The sequence below is a fragment of the Toxotes jaculatrix genome, chromosome 19 (genome assembly GCF_017976425.1).
Source record: "Toxotes jaculatrix isolate fToxJac2 chromosome 19, fToxJac2.pri, whole genome shotgun sequence".
Lineage (NCBI taxonomy): Eukaryota > Metazoa > Chordata > Actinopteri > Toxotidae > Toxotes > Toxotes jaculatrix.
In genome coordinates this window covers 173,243-188,914 of record NC_054412.1, presented here as the reverse complement: position 1 = coordinate 188,914, position 15,672 = coordinate 173,243, and the positions used below count along the sequence as shown (strand labels likewise).

Sequence of the window (15,672 nt, the reverse complement as noted above, 5' to 3'; positions counted from 1 at the left end):
CTCCACAGCAGATAACGTCTGCGTCTTCACGCCGAGCAGCTCTGAGCTCATCAGGTCCCACTGTCCAAGAAGGACGGACACAGGCTGGTGAACCGTACCATGAACCGGTGGCACTGATCTGACAGACTGTGTCAGAGGTCAAAGGTCAGTGAGAATCAAGAGTATCCTGACCTGTTGTTGAACTTCAGCTCTAACCCAGACTGAAGTTATTTTCTCTCTGTGACGTTTCAGATTTCAGTCTATTTTTCTCTGATCGTTTTCTCGTTCACCTGCAGACTCACCTGTGGCCTCTGACCCTTGACCTCTGTGTGAAGGCTGCTCGTGTAGTTTTAGGGTCAGATTTTCCCTCAGCTCAGACTGACAGGGGCTGATGACCTTTAAACTCTTCATCTTCTCTCTCTGTTTTCTCCTTCCAGGAAACTTGGACTCAGTGTTGACACATCAGCCTCTGCAACTTCCTGTTACTACTCCCACTCACAGCACACACACACTTCCTGTTGTGGTCACTTCTCATCTCTTCACACCTCGAACACATGGAACCTGCAGCAGAAATGACTCCACGGCGTTAAACGGTTCAGCGACGCTCGCGTTCACCTTCGCCCACAGACTGAAACCTGATCCAGGTCTGAGCCTCTGCTCACTCACCAGGTGAGGCTGACTGCACTGACTGACTTCCTGTCACCTGTCTGACTCCCCGTTGTCTTGGTAACAAGCAGCAGGATGAGAGCGAGGTGTTAATGTGACAAACAGGAAATGGCTCAGCAGCATTTCATAGTTTATTCAAACCTTTATTGACACGTCAGTGCAGACAGGAAGTAGCTTTTGTCAGGAAACAGTTTGGTGCAAAGACGATCTGCGTTAGCTTGTCTCAGACTGAAGATGTGTGTCCATATGTTGGACCAAAGCAAATCTGTCTCCGTCCATATGTCCACTATCTCTGACATGATACTGATGGAAATCAAAATGATTCTACTGAGCTTTGTTCCTAATGATCTGAACTTCACACTGAACCTCTCTCTGTCTCTCTCCCTCTCTCTCTCTATTCATGTGTGTCTAGTGCTTCAATTAATCTCTGTTCAGGGTGTTAACCTGCAGCATCTGTTGGTGAGCTACCTCCGTTACCGTGGTGATCTAGGCTGGATAAACTCCTGACGAGCTGTTGATGGGCTGCACAGGAGAAATGAAGGTCAGACTTTTGTGAACTAATCAAAATCACTTTAATGGAAATGGACTCGTTTCATTTTTGTCTCATTACACTGAAAAAAAAACACAAAACACAACAGGAAACTTTTTTAAAGGTCCTGGTCCTGGTCTCCGTCCTGCTTTCCAGAGGATGAACCCTGCAGATTTCAGTCATGCCACGAACCAGAGCAGAGACCACTAGAGTCTATTAAAGACCAGTGGAGACCAGCAAAGCCACGTAGGCTCCCTCAGAGTCCAGCAGGTCGGTCAGGTACCAGGTGGTTTTCCTCCTTGTTGCCTCTCGGTCTCAGTCACCACATTCAGCTCTGTCGAGTTCTTGATGGGCTGGATCTTGTTCTGGCTGCTGTCAGATCGTGGTCTCGGGCGTGCTCGGTGGCAGAACTGGGCGAGGCCTCGGCTCAGGTCTTTGCGGATGTTGTCACTGGACAGGACGTAGAGGAGGGGGTTGATGGCACTGTTGACAGTGGACAGGCCAAGAGAGATGGTGTAGGGGGTGTACATCGTCTTTTCGAACAGACAGCTGCCGTGCTCTAGCTCGGGGAAGTGGAACATGACGGCCCTGACCAGCAGGATCAGGTGGTACGGGGCGAAGCAGATGAGGAACAGGACCACCACTGCCACTGCCAGCCAGCGGACGCGTTCCTTCTGCTCCCACCGTAGCCCCGTACTGCGCTGCACGTTGGCCAGGATGCCGCGATTCGTCACCACCAAAAGCAGCAGTGGGATCAGGAAGCCAACCGCAAAGCGGCCGTAGTTGAAGCCCGTCACCTTGGCGCTGCTCTGACTCGGCTCGAAACAGCGCTGGTTGCCTTCGGCAGCGTTGCCCTCCTTCATGGTGAAAACTGGGACGTGACTGACGGCAACCAGCAGGACAATGGCGAGGGCAATGATGACCGCAAGGCGCTGCCGCCGCAGACCGCGGGATTCTACGCTGTAGACCACGGCCACGTAGCGGTCGCAGGAGATGCAGCATAGCAGGAAGATGCTGATGTACATGTTGTTGAAGAAGATGTAACCCGTTAGCTTACAGACCGCTGAACTCCACGGCCACAGGTGACCTCGGCTGACGTAGTACGCCCACAGAGGCAGTGTGAACAGATAGGTGAGGTCACACACTGACAAGCTCCACAGGTAAACACCCAGAACGTTCTTCCTACGCACCTGCACCCAGGTGAGGTAGACGGTCAGCAGGTTAGCAGGAAGGCCGACAACCAACACAATGCTGTACAACAGCACCAGCGGCAGGCGGCCGTCGTCATACGGAGGGTTGCAGTCCTCACTCTTGTTCATCATCATGACGTCTGAATCAGATTCAGGGTCAGTTTGTCTGCAGGGACACGGAGAAAGGTCAACAAAGGTCACAGGAAGCAACAACAAAGAGACTAAAAAGACAAAGAAGACTGGACATGAAGTCAGATTGTACGACAACAGAAACGCGTCATCGTCACCACGTCTCTGCGTTTTGAAAAGGAATGACTAAGCTTTGATGACATCATTTGATGAAACTGCAGCTGCTCGACTCATCAGCCTGACAGATGATCACTGATCATTAGAAGTCAGATCTGTAGAAGAGCTGGCGAAACCTGACATGAAACGTGTCACAGCTTCACAGTTTCCGGTCTGACACCCTACAGGAAAACCCCGCCACAGTAAGAGCCTTCACTTCAGGCTCAATCTCAGGGTGAAACAGCCACAGTGAACTCAGCGTGAACTCAGAGGAACCATGTGGTCTGTGGACTCGCTGTCTTCTTCTGTGGTATCAGAGGATTCTGTCAGATTCAGACAAACTTTGCTCAATGCCACAGCGTTGGAGATAAATAGTTTTTACAGTAAAATAAATCAGAAAATCACTTCCACTTCTTTGATCTTTAGTAAAAAAAAACAGATTCTTCTTCTCGGTCGATCTCATTATGAAATGAGTGACATCCTGTCTGACTCTGACAGGATGTGTCACTCATTTCATAATGATCCTAATCCTGTCAAAGTAGTTCACATCAACAGTAAGAGTTTAACTTCCGTTATAAACTTTGCATTTCTGCAGTAAAAAACTTCACTCGAGAGAAGATCAGCACCTGTGAGTCTGATGGACGTCAGAGACCAGGTGCTGAACAGCGCGAGGACACAGACACTGCGACTGTTAATGAAACATTATTATTATTTCTGTTAATGAGTAAATGAATTAAGTCGTTAGTTCCAGATGATAAATGATCAGATGTCAGCGAATAACAGGAACAATAAAGTTCTAATATTCGGATCCGTGACGTTTAACGCGGAGATTCATTTAATAAATGATGTTTGAGGAACAGCGACACAAACACTGAGCACGTTTTCAGACTGCAGTAATACTACAGTAATACTACAGTAATACTACTGTAATACTACAGTAATATTACACTAACACTGCTGTAATGTAGTTATTCTAAAAACCCACCTTGGTCTCGCGCATCGTCCCTGTGTGTGTGCGTCCTCGCGCTGTCTGATTGTGAATGAGTGGACGTGACGTCCCACGGAGCAGCGCGTTTGCGACAGGTCACGTGACTACACAAAACATGTCTGGGAGCATCATTTATTCATGCTCCATCTTTTATTCATCACTTCATCATCATGTATTCAGTGCAAAGCAGAAGGAACATCCGCCATCTTGTGTCGACCAGCTGTTACTGCACAGTGACCCCCCCCCCCCCCCCCCACAGTGAAATCAGATCCACTTCACATTTTAAACGTTTTTATTTTTCACGATAATAAAAACTGAACTTTTCATTGAGGAATGTTGAAGCGACGACTCGAAGATGACTCCGCAGAAAAATAAGCTCCGCCCACCCTGTGCTCTGAGGGGGAGGAGTGGAACCAGCTCTCCTCTGCCAGCTGACTGGACGTTCCTGTTGCCATGGTGATGGACAACCTTTGCCGTCCCTCCACACAGGAAACTGTCACAAGTCTTTGACTGAAGCTCCGGCGGAATCGTCAGTTCTTCCACCGGATTTGCTGAAAGAGAAGAAGAAACCATTAGGTCACATGATGGCAGCGATGAAGATGAATCCCCCCCTCCTCTTCCTCACCGGGTTGTCGAGCAGCTCGTTGATCTTCCTCTCCTCCACCGATCCTCTCTCCACCTTCCCCCGATATCCTAGCAACAGCTGCCGGTCCTTCAGGTCCCGGTACATCTGATCGGCCCAGAGACACGCCAGTCATCATGACATCATAGAAACACATGGCATCATTGACATAAGCAGGTGTTAGGTTACTGTATAAGCCCCGCCCTGCACGATCCGGACTGGTTTACAGACTTTAACTAATCATCCAATCAGAGCGTGTTATTAAAGTAAGCGTGAGCGTCTCACATTGATGACGATGTCGTGACATTTATGTTTCTGAGCCAGACTGATCTTCAGGTCCGCGTCATCGACCAGCCCCACGTACTCCTGCAGCACCTGTCAATCACATAACACACCTGTAAAACAATGACCCGCCTCCTCTTCTCCCTCTAATTTAAATGTGCCCTAATGTTGCAGTTTGTTCCCGCCTCCTCACCTGCACAGGGGCGGAGTTTTTCTGCAGGATGTCCACGACTCGATGGAAGCTGAGAGGTGACTTCTTCCTGGTGAAGCCCAGCCAGTTCCTGCTGGTGAACAGAGTGTCTACGTCCGCCCACGCCTTCAGCTTCGCCCTCGCTGCCAACGCTGTCACGAAGTACTGCTTCTCTGCAATCTGAGGTCAAAGGTCACGACCGTCAGGTACCAGGTACTGAGTTCACGTTTCATCTGTTGAACATGTAAACTCTGAGGTTCTCACCTTGAAGGTGTGACGGATGTTCTGTGGGCTGCTGTAGGTTCCCTGCAAACGGACACAGTTTAATTAACAGTTCCACAATCACCTGCGTGTTTATTTCTGCATGTATGTGTAAGAACATATGAACGTGTGTGTGTGTACAGCAGGGTCCAAAAGCCTGAGACCACGAGTCAACACAGACCACAGAGAAACGGGGGGGGGGGGTTGGCTGATCCTTCAGAGAGAACAGAGTCCAGACAGAGTCGTGGACTGTCCTCCTCAGTCTCCTGACCTCAGTCCCCCTGAACATTTGTCGGGGGGTGTCTCAGGTTTTTGGACCCTCTGAGGACACGGACTCAGGACTCGCCTCAGACTCGGCGTAGTGGTAGAAGCAGCAGTAGTACAGTGTCGTGATCAGCGGCATGTTGAGGATCGAGGCTCTTCTGGGAAACTTCTGGAAGACTTCCACCTTCCCTCCTCGCTCAGCCTGCCGGTCTGTTGCCTGGCAACAAAGCAGAGGAGACACGGGATGAAACTGGAGTTAAACTGGAGTTAAACTGGGTTTGAGCCGCGAGTGAACTGGGACGAGTCCTGAACCAGGACAGATGAACCTGGCCTGGAGCGGAGTCTGACCTCGATGATGATCTGTCGCTCCAGCAGAGTGTAGTGGTCCTGAACATGTGCTGAGTCCTCTGGAGAAAATGGAAGACTGCAAACAAACAAACAAATCTCAACCAAAAGTAAACAAGGCAGTAAACATCAGTGTAACTACGCTCCATCGGGGTCTGACCACAGGTCAGTCGGCCGCAGGTGTCCCTCACCTGAGGCAGCTCTTCAGGAAGTCCCGCCTCTTGTTTTCATCTGCGATGCTCAGGTGTTCTTTGTACTGCAGCAGCTGTCACCATGGAAACAGAGAGGAAATGACATCAGCATGCTGTCACTCCTGATGGGTCAGTACCGTACTACACGTTAGTAACACTGCTACATACCGCCACGTCCTCTGTCCTGCCCAGAGCTCTGCGAGGGAAACAAACATAAACGTATGAGAGGAAGTTTACGTGCTAACATGAATGGAAGCGAGTCCAGGTGTGACAGGTGAGCAGCACCTGAGCAGCTCCAGCAGCAGCCTCTGGTCTCTGCTCTCCGTCAGGTAGTGGACGAAATGTCTCAGAGCCGTCTCCCTGGACTCCAGCTCCCGAAATAAAACCTCTGAACACGAAAACAGCGAGAGTGAGAGCTGAAGCACAGAGAACTGATCCTGGATCAGAACCAAATCAGGAGCTGGGTCAGGGTTATCACCTGGCTCAGACTCACCTTTACCCAGAGTTCTCTTCAAATAAATCAACACCTGAAAAACAAAGAGTCGTCAGGTGTCTTCATAAAGTGGTTAATAACATTTCTGAGGTCATGTTGTTGTTGTTGTTGTTGTTGTTGTTGTGAGTCTGTGAGTAAAGTTACAGCAGTGATGACGTTTCCATCGTGAGCACTGACGGAGAAATCGAGCAGCAGCAGTTTGTCCTGCAGAGACCGAAACTTCTCCAGAGACACAACCTGAAAGACACAGCACAGAGTCCTCAGTCCACACAGACACACACACAACACACACACACACTGAAGCACTACAACAAAACCTGCTGAGTCAGGTAAACACACAGGTGTTCTCACCTTTCCCTGCTTCATTCTGTGAACCGTCTCCTCAGGCGACCAATCACTGACGTAGTCCTGACATCATGACATAATGACATCATCATCAAAAGAAAGACAGATCATCAGACTGTGATTAGCTGATCAGGGGATCAGCTGATTGGTGATCAGATTATTGGTGATCAGTAATCAGGTGAGCAGCTGATCGGGCGGGGTCTTACCTTGTATTCAGACTTGGGTTTCCGGAGCTCCGGGGCGTAGAGCCTGGCAGACGAATCAGTGAGCGCTGCAACACAAAAGCATCATTCACTGATTTATTCCTTCACTCATTCATCCCTCAGTCAGTCACAGTGTCTCACACTCACAGTCACTGAAGCTCTGGAAGTTTCCTCCTCTGGTTTTTCCTGCACAGAAACAGACCAAAGCTTCAGACTCTGATCCGACGGATGTTTCGGTCAGAGTCATGTGACCTGAGCACCTGTCTCACCTTTGAACAGAGAGCTCAGGGAGTATCCTGAGTGGCTCTTGCTGATGGTCTGGGTGTCGGTGTTGATTTTGGGGAAGGTGGACTCTCTGTCCGTCCTCTGATTGGACGCTGCCGTCTCTCTGACCGACCAGGAAATACCTGAGGACGCACAGGAGAATCACATGCTGCCTGTAGCCAATCGCAGCTGAGCATTCTGCACAGGTGTGAAGCATCTTACTGCCGACGGGCTCTCCGCTCCAGCTGACTCTCTCCACGTCATCTTCATCATCGTCTTCCTCCACCAGGCGGCGGATGCTGTTCACCGCCTGCTTCGACTCTTTTAACTGACAGAAACAAACATCACCTGAACGTCACACGGGTGTTACTGACACACCTGGTCACAGCATCATGACAAGAATCACCATATTACAATCCCATAGTTTGTGGTCGTGTTTCACAGGTTGATGCTGAGACAGGAAACAGACGTCACTTCCTGTTGTGTTGGAGGTTGACGTGAGGCTTTCACTGCCGCCTGTCTGTGTCCTTTAAATCATAGCTTTATTTATAAAGCCATTGTAGACAAACACTCCAATGAATTCAAACTAATAACTGATTTCTGTCTGCAGCCTTCACTCTGTCACTGCTGTTTGTGCGTCTCATGTTGTGTTTGTGTGTCTCATGTTGTGTTTGTGCGTCTCATGTTGTTTGTGTGTCTCATGTTGTGCTGTGGTCATAATCTCTGTCAGGTGTGTAATGTTGAATTCTTTGTTTCTTTCACGTGCAGATTTAAGACGCTCATCCACTCACTGTGACCTGACCGGAGCCCCGCCCACTCCGACCGGAGCCCCGCCCACCCGCCCGGCTCCATCCATCCCTGGTGTGAAAGTAAGAACCTGCCTGTCACTGCTGCCGGATCTGATCTCAGGTCAGGTTCTATGAAAACCTGAGACCAGATTCAGACCGAGGTCTGATCCGGACGGATCCGGGATCCGGGTCTTACCCTGCTAAACTCGTCATCTTCGTCATCGAAAGTGAATGCTTTAAACTTGGAGCTGTTCCAATAGTCTTCCTCGTCGGGTTTACTCTTCATCATCTGCACACACAACAAACTTTATTTATGTTGTCAACATACAACAAACTGTCCCAATAAAAACTGGTTCAGTGTCAGTTCAGACTGTAGCGGCGGTTAGCTTCTTCTGCTAACACACAGGATAGGGAGGGGTAACGAACCTCCTCACGTTCACAACAACCTGCGTGTGTGTCCGGTGTGTGTGTCCGGTGCGTGTGTGTCCGGTGTGTGTATGTGTCCAGTGTGTGTGTTCAGTGTGTGTGTCCGGTGTGTGTTTTGTTTTTCTAACAGGAGGGTTGTTAGCGTGTTAGCAGGCTAGAAACGTCCGGATTTAACGTTTTGTTTCCGTCTGACAAACGGCGCGACCAGTGACGTCATAGTTAACCCGTAAACGGAACTCGACCAGATCAAACACATCCATGTGTAAAACCGATAATCGATCAGAATCTATCAGCTGTTTTTACCTTCAGCAGCAGCAGCGACTCTTCTTCTTCTTCTTCTTCTTCTCTGACAGCAGCTGCACGGCTTCCGGCGCGGTGTCTCCTGGGAGTTGTAGTGAACCGGAGGTTTGGACTGAGAACAGCTGAAGTCTCCGCCTTATACTCTGACGGTTCCCAACCTGAGGTCTGGGCCCCCCCCACAGGTCAGAGGATGAATATGAACGGTCTTCAGACGATGAAAAAGAAAACTTCTGCTGCTGCACAGTTCATGTTTATTGTGTGAACAATAAAACCTGCATTAGCCACATCCGGTGAACATCCGGTGAACTCTGACCCTGCGTTCAGAATCGTTCCACAGTGTCACAGTAACAGTACTTCATCTGATCTCTGATTCTCTGACCTGATCACATCATTGATCCACATTCATTCATATTCACTGATCTTCTCACTTTTCTCTGATCAAACACTTTGGTTGAAGTTTTCATCCAAACTTTATTATTTGGAGCCCATTTACATTAACGTTACATTAATGAAGTAACAATCATAGCTCCTTCCTGCCTCCTTCAGAATAAAAGCATCTGCTCTTTCGTAATTACACCACAATTTTCAAGAAACACAAACCACTTTCTCAACTGCTCTGGAGCTTTCAACCAGATCACACAGGCTTCATCAGCTGATGTTTCCAAAGATGTCGAGACGAATCTGAAAAAGAGGAAATAAATGAGATCAGACGTCCTGTTCTCACCATCTCCACCTTCTGTTTCTTCTCCAATAATTCGGAGCTTTGTCAGACTCCGGTCTGTTCGGCCTGTGGTGAGTCTTTGAACTCTTGGACTTTTGTTGAACTCTTTATGGACCTTTTGGACTTTTGAGAACTCTTGCTCTGGTTTCCTGAGCCTGGTTTAGTACTTCCTGTTTTATTTTGTAATCATGTTACTCTGGTTTTGGTTCTTGAATATTTCTTGTTGGAGTTTGAGATCCTGATTCTTGTGTACGTGTTTCTGGCTTTGGTAGTATTTCCTGCTTTATTTTGAAGCCCCGTTTCTTGTGTATCTGTTCCTAGTCTACTTCCTGTCTCTGTTTCATTTCCTGGCTTGTTGATTGTCTGGCCGTGTTTGTGCTTGTACCTGTTGTCAGGTGTGTTCCTGAGCTCCTGTCTGTACCTGGACCCTGCCTGTGTCGACCCTGTGTACTCTCTGTCTCTGTCCCTGGACTTTCCTCTGTGTCCAGCGAGGACATTTGAGTTTTCTGGGTTCTTCTCCTGATGATGGAGGATTTTAGTTGTCTGAGTTAGTTTCCTGGGCCTGGACGTTACGCCAGTGTTTTTTTGGTTAAATGAAAGACACTATCCGTCCATGTTGGGTGTCTGCGCCTGAGTCCCCTCCCTCATGTCTCGTCTTCAGCTTTTAACAATAACTGTTACTTTAACGTTTAAACATTTAAACTGACAGAACACCATCCTCACATTTATAAAAACACGAAGAAGAGTTTGTCACATTGTTTGGTTTTTCCATCTCAGTAAATTAAAAAAACTAAAATCATAAATTCATTAAATAAAGCAACTGAATTTCTGATGCCATCGTTTGGTCTGCTGCTGTTACAGATCAGGTCAGAGGAAAAACACACTGGTTGTTATCAGGCTGATGTTTTGTTCCACAGGGAAATAATCTCTCATTTTATTCTTTTAGACTGCATCCCGCCTGTGGACTTTTACTTTGAAAGTTATCAGAGGAAGTAGTTCATGTCTGGTGGTTTATGTTTCAGCTGCTGTCCAACAGCTGATCAGAGATCAGACACTGCACACAACCTGAGTTTGTCAGGACACTGGCTGCAGTACTGCAAACAGTCGTGCCACAGTATTTAGCAGTTGTAGTAGTATAATAACCTGTGCTTCAGTCAGTATTGATCAGTGATCAGTGATTATTGATCAGTGATGGCCAAATGGGGTGAAGGAGATCCTCGCTGGATCGTCGAGGAAAGAGCCGACGCTACCAACGTCAACAACTGGCACTGGTCTGTTTCCATGTCTGTGTTATCAGCAGCTTTAATGGTTCTGATGTGATCAGTATGATCAGTGGTTCTGATGTGATTCGTAGCAGCTGTATTAAAGCCACTGATGATGTAAGTGATGGATCTGGATCATGGAACATGTATTTGCTTCCATCCCTTCTGAGCCTTTCTGTGTTAGATGATTTAGTTTGAAATGAAAACATAATCTCAGGTGATGAAAATGTAAAATGCTAATTCTGATTTAACAAACTGGTTTTGGTTTTTCACTCTTTCGTTGAATCCTCCAGTAGGAGGCGACACTGAGGTCAAACGACTCAGTGACTCATCGGTCACCTGACCATGACCTGAAATCACAGACACAGATTTGTCTCCAAAAAACTCTCCTGTGTTTTTCCTTCTTTCTTATGAGTCATGTGACGACCCCTCAAAATTATCTGGTGATCCTTTGGAGGGGCCTGACCCTCAGGTTGGTAAACACTGGACTAAGCTGAACTCTGATCTGCAGCTTTGGATTATTATCATGTTACCTGTAAATAACTTTTTACAAAGAGCAGCTGTAGGATATTTATTTATTCTTCCTGATCAGCTGATTCATCAGAGACTGAGTCCAAAATAATCTGCCTGACTAATTATATATCTGCTGAGGGTGGGACTGAGGGTGGGGGTGAGGGGGGCCTGCAGTGTTACATGATCCCCTGCAGCTGGTTCAGCACATGTAGAGTTATTTTTAAACACCTACTGAACAACAGGTTGTGATGTCAGAGTGGAGGGCGGGGCTTCACAGACGGGTGACATACACGCCGGGTTGTCTGAGCAGCAGCTTGTTGTTTGGTGACCTCCAGTGGCCAAAGTGAGTGAAGAGGTCGTGACCTCAGCCAGTCAGCGCTGCTTCCTTTAACTACACTTGTTCTATAGCCTTAACCAGGTGTTTATTATTGTTTCCATGACAACAAACATCTGACTTTAACAAACCACTTATTTTAACAATTTAATTTTTTTCAATTCAATTTGATTTATCCAGCTCCTCCCACAATCAATCAGAGAGACAGAGTCTGACCCCAGATCAGCAGACACAGCTCCCTGTGAACCTGGCTCACAGGTCGGACCCTCCTGCTGAGGGCTGGGCTGGGTGAGAGGAGGAAGAGGAGGAAGATAGGACAGCTGGGAATGGAGGATGATACACACAGGAAGTGGACGATGTTAGAGGGACAGCATTCAGATCCCAGAACAGTTAGTGGATCCTGTCCTCAGCAGGTTACAGCTGTGATAGGAGACAGAGCACAGGAGCAAACAGCTGTCAGGGTTGGACATTATTTCATCACAGTCTGCAGAGAATATGAATCCAACATGGATCTCAAGCAGAGTTAGACGTGGAGCCAGGACCACAGACAGAGACATCTGCAGACAGGGACAGAGACAGAGACACCTGCAGACAGGTACAGAGACAGAGACACCAGAGAGAGACAAGCACAGGATGACAGGACAGAGAGCACACAGAGTTAATGGAATAAAGGATAATACATGTGAGAGTGGGTCTGAGGAGAGAAAGAGAGAAGAGGAGAGGTGTGCAGAGGATCATGGGAAGTCCCCCAGCAGCCTTGGCCTATAGCAGCATAATTAACAGATGGTTCAAGAACAAGGCTGTGATTAAAACAGTGAGTTGGTTTGTTAACATTTTGCAAGAAGCCAATTGATTCCAATATTGAATAGAATGCAGTCTTTAGGCTGAGTAAGCAGCAGGTGGACGATACACCACAGCAGATAGGACGGATTTCTCTGTCTTCCAGTTTTGATTAGAGTGTAGTGTTAAATCCTGAGAGACCCATTACCACGGAACACTGAAATGTTAATGTTGATTGATGAGCTAGATAATGCGAAACACTCGTAACACCACAGTGCAGAAGTAGAAAACAGGAAGTGACACATTACCACCTGAGAGACAGATCTGGATTTTATGAGCTCTTCATGTGTTTTGTGTGTGAAAGTTTTCATCTGTGAAGTAAACCAGTCAAATAAAGTCCAGTATTTAGTTTGACAGTGGAAATACTCAGGTACTCTGTAGAGTGCTGGAGTAAATATACTCGATTACTTTGAACTGACGGACATGTCCTCTTTCATCATCAGGACAGAACGGGACGTCTCAGGCTGGTCGTCACAGCGTCTCCGTCAGCTGCTGCTCGGGGTCCGGGTGGAGGGGCCTGAGGGGGTCTGTCAGCTGACCGACATCAACAAACTGGACGGAGAAGCTTCCATCAACAACCGCAAAGGGAAACTCATCTTCTTCTATGAGTGGCAGCTGAAGGCCAGCTGGCTGGGTCAGTCCACCTGGGACAGACTCACCTGCTGAGTTTTACTCCGTCCACTGACTTTGTTTTCTGAAGCTGTTTTAAGACAGTGATGAATACCTGTGTGATGTCATGCTTTACCTGATGTATTCTGACATCACACAGGTGTCGTTCTTCTTCTGTTATGCTGACTTTTTCCTGTCTGCAGGTACGTCCAGTGGTGGTGTGAAGTACAGAGGGACTGTTGAAGTGTCCAACCTGTCTGACGAGAATGATGTGGATGACCTTGACGTGGGTGAACAGCTTCTTTACAGTGATGATACTCTGTATTGATTTCTGTATTGGTTAGTGCATAGGTGACTGTATTGATTTCTCCATTGATGATCATATTACCATACTCCTTTGCAGATCTCGGCGTCTCTATGTAAAGACCAGCCCAACACGCCACTCCTCGACCTCATGAAGAGGACTGGGATTCCAGAGGTTCGCAGGGTTCTGGGCGAGTATGTCCACCAGCTCAAATCGGGTCTGTCACCTACAGTGCATCAGGACAAACCAACTAGATGATAATGATGATCCCTGTAGTAACTGGAGTGACCTCCACCCTCACAGAGTTCAGTCAGGGAATGATCCTGCCCACCACCAACCAACTGAAACCACTTCCACCTGAGCTGAAGAACCAGATCAAGACCAGTAAAACCCAGGTGGAATTCAGTTCCACTAAAACCATTAACCTGTCAGACTCTGATCCAGTTTCAGCTCCTGTTACTGCTGACTAAACACGACCTTTGACCTCCTACAGATCAGCTCCACCCCCAAGCGTTCTTCAAGCCCTGCCAATTGTCCTGCAGGTGTTCGCATCCCGACCTGCAGCTTCAGTCTGAAGGAAACCTTTCAAACATCAGCTGATGAGATCTACAGGACATTCATTAACCAGGAGGTACACTACCAGGACGATCTAAAACAAAGTCAAACCATGACAAATCAAGACAGACAAGGATCAAAACTAGGATTAAAACCTGGACTGAAACCAGATCAAACCAGGACAGATCAGACAATCAAGCTGAACCAGGTTAAAACTAGGACAAATCAGGCCAAACAAGGCTAAATCTATGCAACACTGCACCAAACCAGGTAATAGTCCTGTAGCAGTGTACTAGTACTGGACTAGTCCTGTAGTACTTTGGTAGTACTTCATGTACCTGTCTGTGCAGTTTGTACAGGTGTTTACACGCTCTGCGGCGGTGGTGGACAGCTGTCGTGGAGGCAGGTTCCATCTGTTGGACGGGAGCATCAGCGGAGAGTTCACACAGCTGGTGAGGTCACAGCTGCTGAGCCAATCAGAAGCTGATAGGTTTGTGTCAGATCACCATAGTAACCAGACCACCATTCATCCCACCAGGTACCAGACCAGTGGATTGAGATGATGTGGCGGTTCAGGACGTGGCCCGATGGTATGTCCTCCTGCTATGATGCTGTGCTGCATTTGAGTGCTGGCTCTGTTTTCAGAGCCTCCCCTGCTGCGTTCAGGGACAATCATCTGAGCTTTGTTTTTATCTCTTCAACAGAGCACTACGCCACTGTCAGTCTGGAACTGGTGGACCGAGGAGACGAGACTGAGCTCAGGATGGAGTGTCGAGGGGTCCCTGCAGGGGAGAAGGACTCCACCAGGGAGGGCTGGACCCGGTTTTACTTTCAGGCCATAAAACAAACATTTGGATACTGAGGGTCTGTGAGATACTGAACCCTGGAGGATGGGGGTCTTCACTGAGTCATTGTGAGCAGCCAACATATCAGGCTTAGTTAAACAGGAACAATCCAACATTTCATAAACCCCTTGTTCTCTGACTTCAGTGACACATGGAGTCCCACAAGGAGGCGTCCTCGAGCCTCTGATCTTTAGAGTAAACCTAGAGATTTAAAGGAACAGTCCAACATTTACATTCTTACACTAGCTTAGAACAAAGACCTGAAGCACTAATTGTAGTGTAGAAAATAACCAAACAAATGAAAAGGTTTTCCAACATGTCAGACTGTGACTTTAAAATGTGCAGTGTCCTGTGTCCTGTGATGTCCTGTGCGACCCTGTTACTGTGAATAAATGACTGGCCAGTTTCACTGTGGTCATGTTCTTTCTGTGTCTTCTGCTTGTTAGGACCCACAGTTTCCCTCTGACTGTTTTAACCGAACCCTGAGCTGATTTCAGAAGCAGCAAAAACTGAAGCACAGACACATCCACACAAGAGAAAAACTGAAGGTAAATGACGGTTGTTGCATCTGTTGCTAGTTAGCTTACAGCTAACATCTAGCCTTCTGTTTTCTGCCTCTTGTCTGGGGTTGAGTTGCAGTTGCCTATTGCAGAATCAGAACATTAGTCAAGACAGGTTTATTTATATAGAACCAAATCCTAAGTACTTTGAAATTGTCGTTTTTAAAAAAATTTGAAGCCTCACTGTACTATATTGTTTTTTAAAGGACTGGGCCGCATTATAGTATGACATTTTTGACCAATTTTGGACGACATACTATAGTATGACATTTTTGACCAATTGTGGACGACATACTATGACCATTTTTATGACATTTTGAGGCCGTTCTGAAATTGGACTAATTATTGATTATTGACCGATTTTGACACCTTACTATACTATGACGTTTTTTATGACATTTTGAGGCCAAAAAATGTTTTGACTTTTTTTGGACGATTTTGACGCCTTACTATACTATGACGTTTTTTTAATGACATTTTGGGGTCAAAAAAAATTGTGACTTTTTTTGGCAGATTTT

General features: G+C 47.3%; 3 protein-coding genes and 1 long non-coding RNA gene across 7 annotated transcripts; 2 read left to right on the top strand and 2 right to left on the bottom strand.

Moving 5' to 3' along the window:
• Positions 1 to 846: 846 nt before the first annotated feature.
• Positions 847 to 3,697, bottom strand: gpr132b (G protein-coupled receptor 132b). Of its 3 annotated transcripts, none has more exons than XM_041064573.1 (2): positions 3,635 to 3,697; positions 847 to 2,530 (listed from the first exon to the last, which is right to left on the bottom strand). In XM_041064573.1, exon 2 carries the CDS (start codon positions 2,497 to 2,499, stop codon positions 1,450 to 1,452), a length of 1,050 nt encoding a protein of 349 aa, XP_040920507.1. In that variant the 5' UTR covers positions 2,500 to 2,530; positions 3,635 to 3,697; the 3' UTR covers positions 847 to 1,449. The 3 variants fall into 3 exon arrangements, with proteins under 3 accessions (XP_040920507.1, XP_040920508.1, XP_040920510.1); XM_041064574.1 differs by having other exon boundaries at positions 847 to 2,504; positions 3,635 to 3,671; XM_041064576.1 differs by lacking the exon at positions 3,635 to 3,697 and adding an exon at positions 3,276 to 3,333.
• Positions 3,698 to 4,137: 440 nt separating this feature from the next.
• On the bottom strand, positions 4,138 to 8,685 carry vipas39 (VPS33B interacting protein, apical-basolateral polarity regulator, spe-39 homolog). Of its 2 annotated transcripts, XM_041064867.1 has the most exons (19): positions 8,615 to 8,684; positions 8,082 to 8,174; positions 7,320 to 7,425; positions 7,103 to 7,240; positions 6,981 to 7,019; positions 6,837 to 6,901; positions 6,637 to 6,693; positions 6,430 to 6,522; positions 6,286 to 6,319; positions 6,078 to 6,180; positions 5,961 to 5,988; positions 5,793 to 5,866; positions 5,605 to 5,680; positions 5,339 to 5,473; positions 4,996 to 5,037; positions 4,735 to 4,911; positions 4,545 to 4,634; positions 4,263 to 4,367; positions 4,138 to 4,188 (listed from the first exon to the last, which is right to left on the bottom strand). In XM_041064867.1, exons 2-19 carry the CDS (start codon positions 8,172 to 8,174, stop codon positions 4,168 to 4,170), a joined length of 1,476 nt encoding a protein of 491 aa, XP_040920801.1. In that variant the 5' UTR covers positions 8,615 to 8,684; the 3' UTR covers positions 4,138 to 4,167. The 2 variants fall into 2 exon arrangements, with proteins under 2 accessions (XP_040920801.1, XP_040920800.1); XM_041064866.1 differs by lacking the exon at positions 5,961 to 5,988 and having other exon boundaries at positions 6,038 to 6,180; positions 8,615 to 8,685.
• Positions 4,811 to 8,805, top strand: LOC121199886. Its single transcript, XR_005896475.1, has 3 exons — positions 4,811 to 4,944; positions 7,866 to 7,966; positions 8,665 to 8,805. It is a non-coding gene; the product is annotated as an uncharacterized LOC121199886 (long non-coding RNA).
• Positions 8,806 to 10,375: 1,570 nt separating this feature from the next.
• LOC121199885 (activator of 90 kDa heat shock protein ATPase homolog 1-like) lies at positions 10,376 to 14,997 on the top strand. The gene is made up of 9 exons (XM_041064868.1): positions 10,376 to 10,603; positions 12,725 to 12,915; positions 13,094 to 13,176; positions 13,294 to 13,411; positions 13,498 to 13,589; positions 13,688 to 13,825; positions 14,100 to 14,201; positions 14,288 to 14,339; positions 14,454 to 14,997. The coding sequence occupies exons 1-9, from the start codon at positions 10,524 to 10,526 to the stop codon at positions 14,609 to 14,611; spliced, it is 1,014 nt and encodes a 337-aa protein (XP_040920802.1). The 5' UTR covers positions 10,376 to 10,523; the 3' UTR covers positions 14,612 to 14,997.
• Positions 14,998 to 15,672: the final 675 nt, after the last annotated feature.

Bases quoted from the DNA above. Each gene is read 5' to 3' on its own strand.
- gpr132b (XM_041064573.1), bottom strand. From the start codon at position 2,499: ATGATGATGAACAAGAGTGAGGACTGCAACCCTCCGTATGACGACGGC.
- vipas39 (XM_041064866.1), bottom strand. From the start codon at position 8,174: ATGATGAAGAGTAAACCCGACGAGGAAGACTATTGGAACAGCTCCAAG. The intron at 6,181-6,285 runs GTGAGTCTGAGC...TTTCGTGTTCAG, and splicing joins GAAGAGAACTCTGGGTAAAG to AGGTTTTATTTCGGGAGCTG. The intron at 5,038-5,338 runs GCGAGTCCTGAG...GTCCGTTTGCAG, and splicing joins ACCACTACGCCGAGTCTGAG to GGAACCTACAGCAGCCCACA.
- LOC121199885 (XM_041064868.1), top strand. From the start codon at position 10,524: ATGGCCAAATGGGGTGAAGGAGATCCTCGCTGGATCGTCGAGGAAAGA. The intron at 13,590-13,687 runs GTGGAATTCAGT...GACCTCCTACAG, and splicing joins TCAAGACCAGTAAAACCCAG to ATCAGCTCCACCCCCAAGCG. The intron at 14,202-14,287 runs GTGAGGTCACAG...TCATCCCACCAG, and splicing joins GCGGAGAGTTCACACAGCTG to GTACCAGACCAGTGGATTGA.